This window comes from Ailuropoda melanoleuca, chromosome 6 (genome assembly GCF_002007445.2).
Source record: "Ailuropoda melanoleuca isolate Jingjing chromosome 6, ASM200744v2, whole genome shotgun sequence".
Lineage (NCBI taxonomy): Eukaryota > Metazoa > Chordata > Mammalia > Carnivora > Ursidae > Ailuropoda > Ailuropoda melanoleuca.
Genome location: NC_048223.1, coordinates 107271123 through 107286439, shown reverse-complemented (window position 1 = coordinate 107286439; position 15317 = coordinate 107271123). Strand labels below are relative to the sequence as shown.

At 44.9% G+C, this 15317-nt stretch overlaps 1 protein-coding gene across 1 annotated transcript in view; it reads left to right on the top strand.

Moving 5' to 3' along the window:
- SORCS1 (sortilin related VPS10 domain containing receptor 1) overlaps nucleotides 1–15317 on the top strand; it is a 518641-nt gene that overhangs the window by 470141 nt on the left and 33183 nt on the right. Inside the window, 3 exon segments of the mRNA XM_034663251.1 lie at nucleotides 6129–6262; nucleotides 8460–8583; nucleotides 15017–15129. Coding sequence (XP_034519142.1) covers nucleotides 6129–6262; nucleotides 8460–8583; nucleotides 15017–15129 — 371 coding nt within the window.

The following is a 15317-nucleotide window of genomic DNA, read 5'->3' as shown; positions in this document are numbered from 1 at the left end:
TTACTGTGCTCTGCTAGTTTGCGAACTAATGAGACATGTGGTGCAGCCAGCGTTGCCTTCAGCCGGCGGGGCAGGGGGTAGAATTTAGAGGACATGCAGATTTCTGCTCAGAAAACTATCCCATCTCAGCCGTTCTTGCAGAAAAAAAGTCACTGAAAGCTGTGCAGATTTGCAGAATGGGAGGTTACCAAAAAAAAAAAAAAAAGAGAGAGAGAGACAGGTTTTCTAGTTCTTCCCAAATCTCTCCAACTACCTCTGTATGTAGGTGCCTTTTCAGATGTCTTTTTGTGCCTATCTTAGGGTAAAGTGATCATTTTCTTGAAAACCTATGCAGCTTTGCAACTTTTCACGTGATTATTTTATTGACCAGCAAATGTCAGACTTGAGTTTTGTAAAGTGTGGTTTAACAGGTCACCTGCCCCAGAATTACATGATAAAAATATAGTGTCCTAGGCCTCATCCCAGACCTGCTATATTGGAATTCCTAAAAGTATGCATCATAATCTGCCTTGAACAGATTCAGTATTATCCTTAAGCACATTGAAGTTTCAGGAGTTGTGTTTTAGGATCTCATCTTTATACTTTGAACTACTTTTATTTCTTCTGGAGGATTTTTAACATTTCAGACAAACAACAATGTAATGCATACACAGTATTTAATTTGGTGGTCAGATGGCGTCTCTAAAACAAATGGCAGAGGCAGTCCAGAGCAATCATTACATGTGTGCATGCACGTGCACACAGGCACACACGTACGATGTTCAGCGTTACAAACATCAGCTGCTTTCTATAGCACATTAGGGCTAAACAAGAAAAGAGGGAGACCCAATTCACACAAGTAATTTCCCAGTTCCCTCGCCCACCGTGCCAGGAAGATTCATACGGAGTGATGCAGTGCCACCTGCCGTCCTTTTTGTGCATCACAGGCACCTGTCTGACGGAGGCACATCTGCCCGCTTGTTCGGCTCTGGATTTCGTGCAGCCAGCCAGCTGGGGGCCTCCAGGGGCTGGAGTGTTACCTCCGCAGCTCGCTTAGTGCAGACTGCACCCTCTGTACCTAGAAGAGATCCTTAAAAGATAGGCTTTGAACAGCAGGAGCTAGGTGTGTTCAACACATGAAAACAGGGTGGGAATATGAAAGGCAAATCGCGCACATTTGAATGAATGTGTAATGTGTATACATGCAAGAATGAACTCACACGAACACACATAGGCATGCTTTAGGGCCAACAAGCCGATATGCTGGCTCCCACTCTTTCCCTCCATTTCTCCCCTGCAGCCACTTGGGCTTTCTTGCTGTTCCTCAAGCATGGCAAGCAAACCTCCCCCTCAAGATCTCTGCACTTGCCCTGCCCTCACCCTGGAACATCACCAGCAGTATGCGGTGCACTCCTTCACTTTCTTCAGGTCACTGCCCACATGTCGTTTCTTCTAAGAGACAAAAACAGCACTCTGCCACCTACCCCCACTTTATGTGTTCAGTGCCCACCTCCCCCAATAAGACATGAGCTCCAGCAAGTAGCAGGTGTCCCCAGCACCTAGAATAATGCCTGACATGTGGCAGCCCTCTAAAGCTATTGAATGAGTTAATGACCACATTTCACAAAGAAGATTCCATTTTTGCCATTAACAGGACACACTGATGCCATCCTTACTTGGATGGTCTGACTTTTAAAAAATATTCAATACTCATATGTGAGAGAGATACAGAAAATGGACCCCTTTAGGATAGAAGCGGCAGGCTTAAGAGAGCTTATCTAGTCCTTGTATTCTATCTGAGTCATTCACCTCCAATCAGGGGCATCAGGAAGAACATTCCAGAAGCCTGGTCACTGGAACTGAGACTCGAAGGCTGGCAGGTGACCTGAGAGAGGTGTCTACACCGAGTCCTCGGGGCAGAACAGGGCAGGACCTGCTGGAGCAAACTGAGTGATAGGGAACAGCAGAGCCATGTAAGAAATGAGAGCATGTGTGAGTGCNTCTGACTTTTAAAAAATATTCAATACTCATATGTGAGAGAGATACAGAAAATGGACCCCTTTAGGATAGAAGCGGCAGGCTTAAGAGAGCTTATCTAGTCCTTGTATTCTATCTGAGTCATTCACCTCCAATCAGGGGCATCAGGAAGAACATTCCAGAAGCCTGGTCACTGGAACTGAGACTCGAAGGCTGGCAGGTGACCTGAGAGAGGTGTCTACACCGAGTCCTCGGGGCAGAACAGGGCAGGACCTGCTGGAGCAAACTGAGTGATAGGGAACAGCAGAGCCATGTAAGAAATGAGAGCATGTGTGAGTGCGCTTGCCAGTGCCTGGGGTGTATTTAAGGGACGGGTAGATACTGTTAAGCAGATTAACAATAAACCACAACCCTCGGACCAACTGAGGGATGGGTAGATACTGACTCTGAATAGCTGTTTTGTGAAGATGGGAGAGATCTTTTTGAGCATTTGTCAGCTGGCCAGAGCGTGGGCTTTAGACACAAACTGCTTTGGCTCACACCCTGGAATTGATGTTTCCTAGCTCATGACCTTGGGAAAGTCATTGTCCTCTGTTCATAGTTGGAAATGATAGTAGCACCTACTTCATGAGGCTGTTGTGAGGAGCAAACGAGAATGAAAAGAGTCATTAGCAGAATGTGTGGCACGTGGTCATCACTCAGTAGATGCTGCCCTTTTGTTAGCACATTGAACCGTTCTGACTTAGGAACAACTAAGTCTTATCATATGGCTTATAAGCCAGAAAATCAATTCTATTCTGTATGCTGGTCACCAAGCCTCTAATTCTCTAAAGAGAGAGAAGCATAGACAAAAGCAGAAATAAGAAATTGCATCATCTGTTCACTTACCCAACGAACATTCGATTATCTGCTACATCTCAAGAACTATGCTAGTCTTTCTATACAAAGAGAAATATGAAAGACTCTTACCCTCCAAAAGTTTGCAGTCTGTGTTCTCTGTCTCACAGATTTTAGATCAATATGTGTTAACTATCATCGTCATTATTAGGTAACGGGAATTTTAATTTCAAACAAGTGAGTAGCCTAATCAACTTGGCTTTCTAGAAAAATCACTCTCACAACTGTCCGTAGTGTGAGAAGATACATAGTCATTGCCATACGTTGTATGAATGTATAATGTGCATACGTGTAAGAATGAACTCATATAAACACATACATGCATACTTCAGAGCCTACAAAACAATATGCTTTGTGTCCTGAATCCTTCTTAGATCTCATTGGCTCCCACTGTTGCCCTCCATCTCGCTACTGCAGCCACTTGGGTTTTCTTTCTATTCTGCAAACATGGAGAACCACGTCCCCCTCAAGATCTTTGCACTTGCTCCACCCTGACCCTGGAGTATCTGTTTTATTCTGGGTGCTGAGGACCCTGGCACTTGCTGCAATTTATCATTACCGAGGAAGCCAGGCACTGAACACATAGAGCAGGAAGGTAGATTAGCTTGGGGGCAGATTGGAGGCAGGAAGATTGGTACGGCTCATGACAGTCCAGCTGTATGAGCCAGGGAAGGACTGGGGACAGCGAGGGGAGCTCTTGCTGAGAAATTGGTAAACATTGGTTTCCATTCATGAAGANGCTGGAGCAAACTGAGTGATAGGGAACAGCAGAGCCATGTAAGAAATGAGAGCATGTGTGAGTGCGCTTGCCAGTGCCTGGGGTGTATTTAAGGGACGGGTAGATACTGTTAAGCAGATTAACAATAAACCACAACCCTCGGACCAACTGAGGGATGGGTAGATACTGACTCTGAATAGCTGTTTTGTGAAGATGGGAGAGATCTTTTTGAGCATTTGTCAGCTGGCCAGAGCGTGGGCTTTAGACACAAACTGCTTTGGCTCACACCCTGGAATTGATGTTTCCTAGCTCATGACCTTGGGAAAGTCATTGTCCTCTGTTTGTTCATAGATGGAAATGATAGTAGCACCTACTTCATGAGGCTGTTGTGAGGAGCAAACGAGAATGAAAAGAGTCATTAGCAGAATGTGTGGCACGTGGTCATCACTCAGTAGATGCTGCCCTTTTGTTAGCACATTGAACCGTTCTGACTTAGGAACAACTAAGTCTTATCATATGGCTTATAAGCCAGAAAATCAATTCTATTCTGTATGCTGGTCACCAAGCCTCTAATTCTCTAAAGAGAGAGAAGCATAGACAAAAGCAGAAATAAGAAATTGCATCATCTGTTCACTTACCCAACGAACATTCGATTATCTGCTACATCTCAAGAACTATGCTAGTCTTTCTATACAAAGAGAAATATGAAAGACTCTTACCCTCCAAAAGTTTGCAGTCTGTGTTCTCTGTCTCACAGATTTTAGATCAATATGTGTTAACTATCATCGTCATTATTAGGTAACGGGAATTTTAATTTCAAACAAGTGAGTAGCCTAATCAACTTGGCTTTCTAGAAAAATCACTCTCACAACTGTCCGTAGTGTGAGAAGATACATAGTCATTGCCATACGTTGTATGAATGTATAATGTGCATACGTGTAAGAATGAACTCATATAAACACATACATGCATACTTCAGAGCCTACAAAACAATATGCTTTGTGTCCTGAATCCTTCTTAGATCTCATTGGCTCCCACTGTTGCCCTCCATCTCGCTACTGCAGCCACTTGGGTTTTCTTTCTATTCTGCAAACATGGAGAACCACGTCCCCCTCAAGATCTTTGCACTTGCTCCACCCTGACCCTGGAGTATCTGTTTTATTCTGGGTGCTGAGGACCCTGGCACTTGCTGCAACTTATCATTACCGAGGAAGCCAGGCACTGAACACATAGAGCAGGAAGGTGGATTAGCTTGGGGCAGATTGGAGGCAGGAAGATTGGTACGGCTCATGACAGTCCAGCTCTATGAGCCAGGGAAGGACTGGGGACAGCGAGGGGAGCTCTTGCTGAGAAATTGGTAAACATTGGTTTCCATTCATGAAGACAGGGAGAATAGAGAATAGGGGCTGGAGGCAAATAATGAATTTCTTAGGAACATTTGGCTCCTAATTGAGTCCCGAGTCAAGTAGGTGGTTTTTGAGTTCTAAGCCTGTACTTCATAGTAGACGGTCAGGGTGTGGGTGATATTACTCGGCAGAACAGTACATGGAGGGGAAAAAGGCCAAAGTCAGTACCATAGGAAACCCATTTAAAGATCGAGCAGAAGTGGTGATTAAACCAGGTGGAAAGGTACCACTTTCTTCTCTGCCTCATGGAATGAGGGGATGAAAGATTTTTGCCACGGTCACCTCAGAGGAAACTGCATTTTGCCTAGAAGTGACTCAGAGGGAAGACCAGGGGTCGGAGGAAGGGCCCTACTGGTTCAGAGGGAAGACCAGGGGTCGGAGGAAGGGCCCTACTGGTTCTCTCTGAAGAGGGTCCTCATAGCTCTGTGGGTTTATGCATCCGATCAAGGCTTCTGTGTAATGGACCTCCATAGGTAGAATTATCCCCTTTTTCAGTTGAGCACATCCTGAGAGCCACAGAGCTGTCTCTCCCTGCTCATGCGTGCCTGACCCTGGACAAGCTGAACTCAGCACCAAACAGTTTGAAGCGGGTGGCGTTGCATATACTCCTGCAGAGAGATACTTCCACACGCTCTCACACACAAACACACAGATTTACATGTATACAGAGCTTGAAAATCCCAACAAAGAGTCAAGAAAAATTACGTCTAGAATGGTTTGGGGATTTGTGCCAGACCACCACCCCCCGCCCCCGCTGCCACGCACAAGGAGTCCGTGAGGGTTTCATCATCCTGGTTTACACCACAGATATGACCTCTTGGAAAGACTTCGTGTCTTCCTGTGATTCCTCATATTATGCCTCTTCATTTAAGGAATTCATAAATTACTTGTAAATTTTTTAAGTTTTACACATGAATAACTCAGGTTTTAGGCCTGGAAGAAATATCAGTAAATGGAAAATATGGAGATACAATGGGTCACAATATGTCTTTTCTCTGAAGTAGGGAAAGCCCCTTAGCACTTTCCTCAGGGAGGATGACTGTGATGTTTTGGAGGCTTCCAGAACGAACATGTATTCTCTTCAGAGCAGGGAAGGTGAAGCAGGGAAAGCTCTTCCTTCTCTATGCCACGTCTTTTCTCTTGTGCCTCAGGTCCCCTGGAGCACGTACACCTGTCTCTTCCCTTTGTCACCACAAAGAACAAAGAGGTCAACGCAACGGCAGTGCTGTGGCCCAGCCAAGTGGGCACCCTCACTTACGTGTGGTGGTACGGAAACAACACAGAGGTAGGTCAGCCTTCCACGCAGGACCTAGTGGCAGCTCAGCCCAGACTGGCTGAAGGGAAAAGGAAAGGAAAGGGCTTAGGTAACTCAGGAGTCTGGGAGTAGTCCTAGCTTCCAGCACAGCAGGCTTATAGTGTTCCAGTAATCTCGTCAGTGTGTCCCTCTGCCCCTCTGCCTCTCTCTCACCGCCCTACCCCTCACCTCGGCCTTCCTCTCCATTACATTAGCCTTCTTCTCCAGCTGGTCTTCGCTTTGCAGAGGCCTTAGCAGCAGCCTGAGCTTTGTGCTCTCATAGCTTAGCAGCGAAAATAAACTTTCATACAAGTCCTAATCGAAGTCCCGGAATGGAGTATTATTGACCAAGCCTTCCTGGTGCTCGGGGTAGAAAGAGAGGTGATGAAGTCAGCCTCCTTGGAACCACATAGTCCAAGCGAAGGGGGAAAATGGTCCCCAAAAGGAAAAAACAAAACAAAACAAAACCCAGTAGATACCAGACAGTCGAAAGCAACAACTACTTACTACAGCCCAGCCCCCGGATGGCCTCCTCCCCCTGAATCAGATGTGGCCACTCCTTTCTCTCAGCTTTACTCTTTACGTTTTCCCAAAACATGCCCTCTGATGAAAAGTCAGCAGCAACGTTAAAACCGGCAGAGACCTTAAACCTCATTTACTCTAAGGCCTTCATTTTACAGATGAAAAAGTCAGGAGGACACACATGAAGGGGTTTCCTCCCACCTCGTTCAGCTGCTTCACACGGAGGCCAGATCCAAGGCTTTCCCACGCCTACGTGAATGTTCCTTCCCCTGATACCAGGCTTCAAGCTCCGTTTTGAACTTCCTCCATTCTCAGAGATTACAATATGCTTCCAAATGTCACTTAAGGCTGTCCAGGCGAAGGCTTCCCCAAAGGGCACTGGCATGAGCGGCTCAGGATGAGACAGCTCCATCTTCCCCAAGCAGAGCCGCTCTCTTGCACTTGGTGACTTTGCTCTTCAAATAGAGGGCATCTTATTCCCACACAAATCTCTTTCTGGCCCAGAGCTGAATGTTGGTTTTAACTGGAGGCATAATTTTGCACAGGCCCAGGGAGGAAACTTCTCCTGACCCCAGACCCATGCCTGGCAGGGGATAGAAACTCTCACCTCTACTGCTAATTCAACTCCTCTGAAAAGAAGCTTTTCTTCTATTTGTTCTGGTACTATGCATGTAAATGTGGCCTAAATTGGGCCCACTACTCACAGTGGCAAAGAAAAAATCTAAGTTATTTGCATAAAAGCTAGTGCTAGAAGGTGAGTGTACTAAACAACTTCCTTCTGTGTCTCCTTTTTTTCAATATCTCTTAGCCTGACAGCAGAAAACCAAATTCTCAATGGATTACATTGAGTAGGCTTCTTATGCTGGGCGTTAGTCTTCCCTCTGCTGTACAGGGAGTTGGTTACATGAATTTCGATTTTTAAATTAATTAAGAAAAGACAGGAAAGGAGTGTTTGTGTGGAATGAGTTGAGGGAGGTCAATAGGCTTATCATCTTTTCCTCCAGGACCCTGGCGTCCGATTATATCACAGGCACTACTCCAAATTATATATTTTTTCAGTCCTCCAACCACTGTCTAATTAGTACTTGTTTCCATAGCAGCTACTTCCAGAAACTGCTGATAGGGCTTCTCAGAGGAGCCAAGCCACACAAGGCCACTCCAGTCTAACGAGGACAGCTTTGGTGTCCATGATTGCTGTGCTCCATTGTAATATTCTACGAATCATACACCCTGGAGATGAGCCACTGGAAGCTTAGAGATTTTCAGTGACTGCTGCCTACACCTGGGTTAATATGAGTTTCCTGTTTGGGTCCGATTTGAGTACTTCTTAGTATTAAGAGACCTGCCTGTCATGAGTAGGTTACAGATAGAGAGATCTGTCCCACCAGCAAGACCTATCGATCTCCGCAGCCCTGAATCAGGATGACACCAGAAGAGAGGTGTCACAGCCACAGGAAATGGGCAGAGTCACTTGGAGTCATGGCTCTAATAGCTCCTTTCTGGCCCTGACTTGAGATGATGGGGAAACAGATGGAACCAGTTACACGGGGGCACACCGGGAAGAGCCTGCGCTGATTTAAGTGGCTTGCTGGTGGCTCAGAGCTAGTGGCTGTCTCATCGGTGACTGACCAGCTGTCCCCCCACTCTGTGCCCTCACCTATTTCAGCCTCTGATCACCTTGGAGGGAAGCATATCATTCAAGTTTACTTCTGAAGGGATGAACACCATCACAGTGCAGGTCTCAGCTGGGAATGCCATCCTGCAAGACACGAAGACCATCGCGGTGTATGGTGAGTGTCTGTGTGCATGCACCCCTTGCCGGCCCCAAGCTCAGGGGAGGCAGTGCAGTTGTTGGTGACCAGAGGCCGCTCGGCCTCTACCCGGAGAACAAAGGGTAGTGGTGGAGAAAGAGCTGAGTCGGGTCTGGTCTCCTCCTCTGAGGGAGATGTGGTTCACCTGCACAGTTATGGCCACAAGACCCGGGGAGCGTTTATCAGTTTGTGTTCTGAAAGTGGCTCTTCTGCACTCACTCACCTGAAGTGGGATAGAATGGGCTTCATTACACGTAAAGCTAATTCATTCCATTTGGTATTTTGGAGGTGTTTGAATAACGAGAACCCATTATAAAAGAAAATAGTTAATATTGAGGCTTTTTTTAAAGTTCCACTTTAAGAGTCTTGATTATTAAGAACACCCTACCAGTATCTATATTCTGAAAATCTCTTCCTCAAATATGTAACATCAAAAAAAAACAAAAAACAAAAAACAAAACAAAATAACTCTGCTGCATTAAAGGCAATGAAGGGCCCAACAAGCAGATGCCATGTATCGTCCTAGATTGGATATTAGTTTGAACAAACAACTGCACCGAACAATCTTCTAATCAGTTGGGAAGTTGAATATAGTCAGTATTGCACGGAATGAAAATTTACTGAAGTGGAAAGGTAGGATCACTGACTGAAATGGGGGATTAAAAACAGTTTATACAAATTGATCTCATTTTGGTAATTTTTGTCTGCACAAAAAGATAGGTATGCACTGAGTGTTATTAGTGGGAGATAAAAATGTGAAGTGTATTGTTAATATCAAAGTGGTACATATGCATCATAGAAAATTAAAATTAAAAAAAAAGAATTTAAAGGAAAATAGGAAAGGTAAATGCTGTGCAGAGAGAGAGCAAAAGGGAAGGAGGGTGAGACCAAGATTGAGACAGAGAGAGAGACCGAGAGAAACTAGCTAGTGGTCTAAATAATATCAGTTGCCCCAGTCCCAGAATTAATTGGCTCTGATTCAGGTTCTGCTTTTCATTTCTCATCTTGCCAACTTGAACTTCAAGTTCAAAAAGTAATTTGTAAGGAATTTTGAGCAAGTCTGAGGACACTATTCCTCACATGCCCGGGTATTAGATTCATAAGGTTTCCTCCCTCCTTCCATCCCCTGCCCACCGCTCCCACCCCCCACCCCCAGCAAGAGGCTTGAGAAGCCCAAACAGTAAGTGAAAGCAAACCACAGCTGCAGTTTTCCTAACAAGGTCTCATCATGAGGAGACCTCTCAGCCAGATGGCCAAAATGGAGGAGAGCTTTTGCTTCTTTTTCCTTCTGCATCTCCTTTCTTACTCTGAGAATGCACTGAATCCTCACGACAACCCTAGCATAGGGTAGGTGATGTTATTACTCTCATTCCTTCAGCAAGGTGGGTAACTTGCCCCAGCTTGTATGTGGTGGAGCTGCGCTTCTAACCCAGCCCATCTAGACCCAGGGCCCATGCTCTGAAATTACCCTACTAACCAGCTCTCATGGCTGTTCCACATAAAGGTCTCTCTCCTCTCTCTCATTCCTGGATGTCATGGGTGTCGCTGATGGGCACTGACCCATGACTCCCAACACGTGTCCTCTTGGTTAAGCCAGTCAGCAACCTCATCAAAACCACAGAGAGAATGTTAAACCTAGAAGGCTTGGGGGCTTATGTGGCCCATCCTATCATCTCACAGATCAGAAATTGTATCTCAGAAGTGGGAAATCACTGGTATGAAGTCATTCTGCTCTTCTGCGACAGCTCCAGTAATAGTAATAACAGCGATGGTAGTGGTAGAAATTAACACTGACAAAGCCCTTACCAGCATCTGTTCTAAGCACTTGATAAATGTGATGTTTTCTTGAATCCTCTGAGCAGACTTATGGGAAATATGCTATATTTATTCCTATTTTACAAAAGAGAAAATATGAGATAACTATAATAAACAGAGCCTAGGAATTAAATCCAAAGGGACTATCTCTAACCACTTGCACACCCTCACCAGGCTGTTATTTCTCTTCCTAAAATGTCTTGCAAGGTCTCATCCAAGAGTGGATCACTCTCCATCCAAAGAGTTACCTTCACTAAAAACGGTCTCTTCATCCAAAGCTTGAGCAAGGAAGTGGTCTTCCCTCCCCTAACCAAATCTCTGAGCAAACTTCCTTGATTTGTCTTCAGTTAGATGAAGTGTCAGAATGTCATGTATAGTACTAGAAATTTTTAATGACACATGTGACCTGTTAAAGACAAATTGTATCACACGGAGTTCAGCAGGCAAGATTGAACTCAACTAAAATAAAAGTCGAATACTTTTAAACCATGGGATGACCTAATGGAAAAGTACTGGAGGAATTTGGGGGTGAGGGGATTATCGCGGTGATTAGGCCATCTGTGCTTATTAATTGGTGCTTATGGAAATTAGGCTCCTACCCTCCCGGGGACAGAGGGCCTTTCTTCCTTCCTCCCTTACCTTTCCTTCCTTTCCCTTCCCCTTTGTTTCCTTTCCTCCCTTGTTCTCATAGTATACATGTATATCAATCTTATTCTTTTATTGAGATATAATTGACATACAGCATTATATTAGTCTCAGGTATATGACATAATGATTCAGTATTTGTATATATTGCAAAATATCACCATAAGTCTGGTGACCCTCCAGCCCTGTATGTAGTTACAATTCTTTTTTCCCTTGTGATGAGAACTTTTAAGATCTACTCTCTTACCAATTTTCAAATATACAGTGCAATAGTAATAACTACAGTCACCATCCTGTATATTATGTCCCTGTGATTTATTTATATCTAGAAGTTTGTATCTTTTGACCCCTTCACCCATTTTGCCCACTTTTCCAATCCCTGCCTCTAGCAACCACCAATCCTCTGTATCTAAGGTTTTGTTTTTCTTTTTAGATTCCACATGTAAGTGAGATCGTACAGTGTTTGTCTTTCTCTGTCTGACTTACTCCACTTAGCACAAGGCCCTTAGCGTCCCTCCATGCTGTCACCAATGGCAGGATTTCCTTCTTTTTTAGGGCTGAATAATATTCCATTGTATGTCTATATCATGCTTTTGTTATCCATTCGACTGTCTACGGACAATTAGTTCATCTCCATATCATGGCTCTTGTAAATAATGCAGCAGTGAACATGGGGATGCAGATATCTTTTCAAGTTGGTGCTTTTGTTTCCTTCTAGTAAATATGCAGAAGCCGAGTTCCTGGATGATACAGTAGTTCTATTTTTAATTTTTTGAGGAAACTCCGTACTCTCTTTCTATCTTTTTTGATGGTTACATTTCAAAGAGATGGCTCCCACGTTCCTGAGAAAGACATTTCTGGGTTGGAGAAGATGTGGATCTCCAAAAACCAGAGAAGGAATTTACAATTGCAGGTTTTCTAAAATAAATGCTCTAAGTAAAGGGACGTCAGAAGCCTGCAGTCAGGAGGAAACCTGTCTAAAATTTAGTTACGCAGAGGGGAACAGTAAGGCCCTCACAGTCAGACTGCAGAAGGCATTGTATTTGGGAAATTGACAGGGGAAAAACTGTCCACCCAAAGCCACAAAATAGACCGCAGGGAAGAAAATCCAGTTAATCTAGTGTGCATTGTTTTCTTTAATTTACTTCAGGGCACAGGTTTGCTTTTAAATACAAAAAAGAAAATGTAAATGTGTAGAATTCATCTGCTTCAGCAGCTGCAGATACACACACACACACACACACACACACACACACAGTTGGCCCTTGAATAACACAGGTTTGAACAGCAAGGGTCCGCTTACATATGGATTTTTTTGGGTAAATACAGCAAAGTACTACAAATGTTATTTTCTCTTCCTTATTATTTTCTTAATAACATTTTCCTTTCTCTAGCTTACTTTATTGTAAGAATATGTATACAAAACATAACACACAAAATATGTGTTAATTGACTATGTTATCAGTAATCTCCTGGAAAACAGTATGCTATTAGTAGTTAAGCTTTTGGGAAGTCAAAAATTAAGTGTGATTTTCAACTACAGGGTGAGGGATGGCATCCTAAACCACACATTGTTCAAGGCTCAACTGTGTGTGTGTGTATTTATTTATTACTTTATTTCCCTTTTTTAGTGCTCCCACATGCATCTCCTGTTTGTTGAGTAAACTGAAGTACAACACCCCTACGCCCTGCTATGGAGCTTGCTAAGTTATTACAGAGGGAGCCACACTGTTTTTCTATTTGTCTCTTTTTATTAAGATAAACAGCTTCCCTTATACATGAAGTTTCTACAGTTTGGTAGGAGGTTCAGGGAAAGTGAAAATGACATCAACTTATATCTTTAAAGTGAAAAGTTAGGACTCAGTGGCTGATTCCTTGGTACTGCCATTTACCATGCTACTAATTAAGATGCATTTCATTATTCTCCATCAGAACTGAAGTGCTGGTGTTCACGTAGGTGACCAGTGTCTCATAAAACAGTCAAGCTGCGAAAACACGTCTTTGAAATAGGCTAACTGCCGTAATACACCCCTTATAGTTTAAGAGTCTTCAAAGCCTGTGTCTGATAAGTCTTTAGCATTGTTAGGAAATGCGCAAGTGGGCTTTTATGTTTCCTGAATGTATAATCAGCATTACCGATGTCACTGAGCGTCTACTGAAACATGAAGACATGCTTTAAACAAGAAAGAAATGTTTGTTGAACAAGTAAATGCATAAATTACAGACAGCCTCCAGTGTTATGTAATCATTTAACAAATTTATTAATTAAATGACTAGCTAATAATCGAAAACCTACCATGAGCTAGGTACCATCCCACAGGGCCAGGAACATGGTCTCCCTGTCCTCATTGACCTTATGTCTCAGTGTGGGAGACAGACAGTAAAAACAAAATAATTTAAGCGGCAAGAAGTACAAAGATGACAAATAGGGTCATATGATGAAGGGTGTCTCAGGTAGTAGAAGGGAGGGTAACTCAGGTTGCTAGTGGCAGAGTTTCTCCCGGGAGAGACTGAAGGATGAGAAGGAGCTGACCGTGCCATATCTGGGGAAGTGGAAGCGTGCTTGTCTGGGAAGGAGCACCAGCGCGGTCGGGTCCTGGAGCACAGAGGAGCATGGAGATAGGCAGCAGAGCAAGTCTGCCCTGGGTTAGGTGGGACGATGAAGGCCGTGGTTAAGAAGCCGATTTTGGGGGCGCCTGGGTAGCATAGTGGTTAAGCGTCTGCCTTCAGCTCAGGGCGTGATCCCGGCGTTGTGGGATCGAGCCCCACATCAGGCTCTTCCGCTATGAGCCTGCTTCTTCCTCTCCCACTCCCCCTGCTTGTGTTCCCTCTCTCGCTGGCTGTCTCTATCTCTGTCGAGTAAATAAATCTTAAAAAAAAAAAAAAAGGAAGCCGATTTTGTTTCTAAAAGCCATGTGGAGCCACCGACAGATTTGAGGGCGGTGACATGACCTGACTCGTACTCTGCTGAGTTCCCCTAGGGCTGGACTCTGAAACCCATCACGGTCTTGGGCCAAAGCCACGCATCCCAGGTGCTGATGGCAGCTACTGACTTAGTGTGACAGGCATATTAAAGCACACTCATTCCTGGCACGCAGGGGACTCCTCCGTTGCTGACGTGAGTCACTGACTCCCTGATAGTCCTGCCGGACCTTCCTCACACTTCAGGACGGTCGCCACACCTTCCTCCTTGTCTTCCGCAAGTGTCACATAGGCCTCTTGGTGCTGCAGTGCTCCCCGCCCCTCAGCATCCCCAGCTTCTCCTCCTAAGACCCTTGCTTTTGCAACCCCATCCTACTTCCGGGAGGACCAAGATGAACTCAGGGGCTACAGAGACAATTAACAAATTCCGTGAGTTAAGGAGTTTAAAATTCCATGACGTAAAACTTCCATACAAACAAAACATAGCAACCGAATGACTATAATAATAGTTATAATCATGGAATCATATAATAATAAATATACAATCATATAATGATAACGGAAGTGTGTGCCAGACCCAGTAGTGCCATGAAAAAGAACATTGAATCATGGTGGAGGAGAGTACGCTGTCGGTAAGTGCTCGAACTAGAGCTTGAATACCGTGTGCTTGGCAGAGAGAAAGGATGCGCATTCTGCAGGAGGGACAGTGTGTGCGGAGGCCCAGGGTCACAAGCCTGCAGGGCATCCAGGGCACTCGGGGCTCCAGTGTCCTGAGTGCTCAGTCTAGAGCTGGGACCAGTGGGCAGAGGCTGCAGAGCGAGGCATGGGCCCGACCTGGGACTCTGGTTTAGAAAATGAGGGCTGGGAGAGACAGCAGATTCCAAATGGGATAGCAGATTTGCTTTTTTGAAGGTTTTTTTTGGCGAGTGTGGAGGAAAAGGGCCCTTTGTTAAGGATTTACGTAAACTATGTAACACAGTTTTTAGGAAACTATTGCACTTGAGTCATCACCCTACTGTTGTATCCCCAGAGGAATTCCGATCCCTTCGCCTGTCCTTCTCTCCGAACCTGGATGACTACAACCCCGATATCCCCGAGTGGAGGAGGGACATCAGCCGAGTCATCAAGAAATCCCTGGTGGAAGTGAGTGCAGATGGTTTCTTCTCTTGCCCGGGGCACATTCTCTGTCTGTCCTCCAAGAGCTGCATGGTGAGGGACACTTGTGCCAAGAGCTTCCAGGAAAGAGCTGGAGCCCATGGGCGGTCAGGCTGACCACCTGCTGTCTGCATAGCTCATCCCCGCACGGGCAGACACAGCATAGGTGCTCTGGG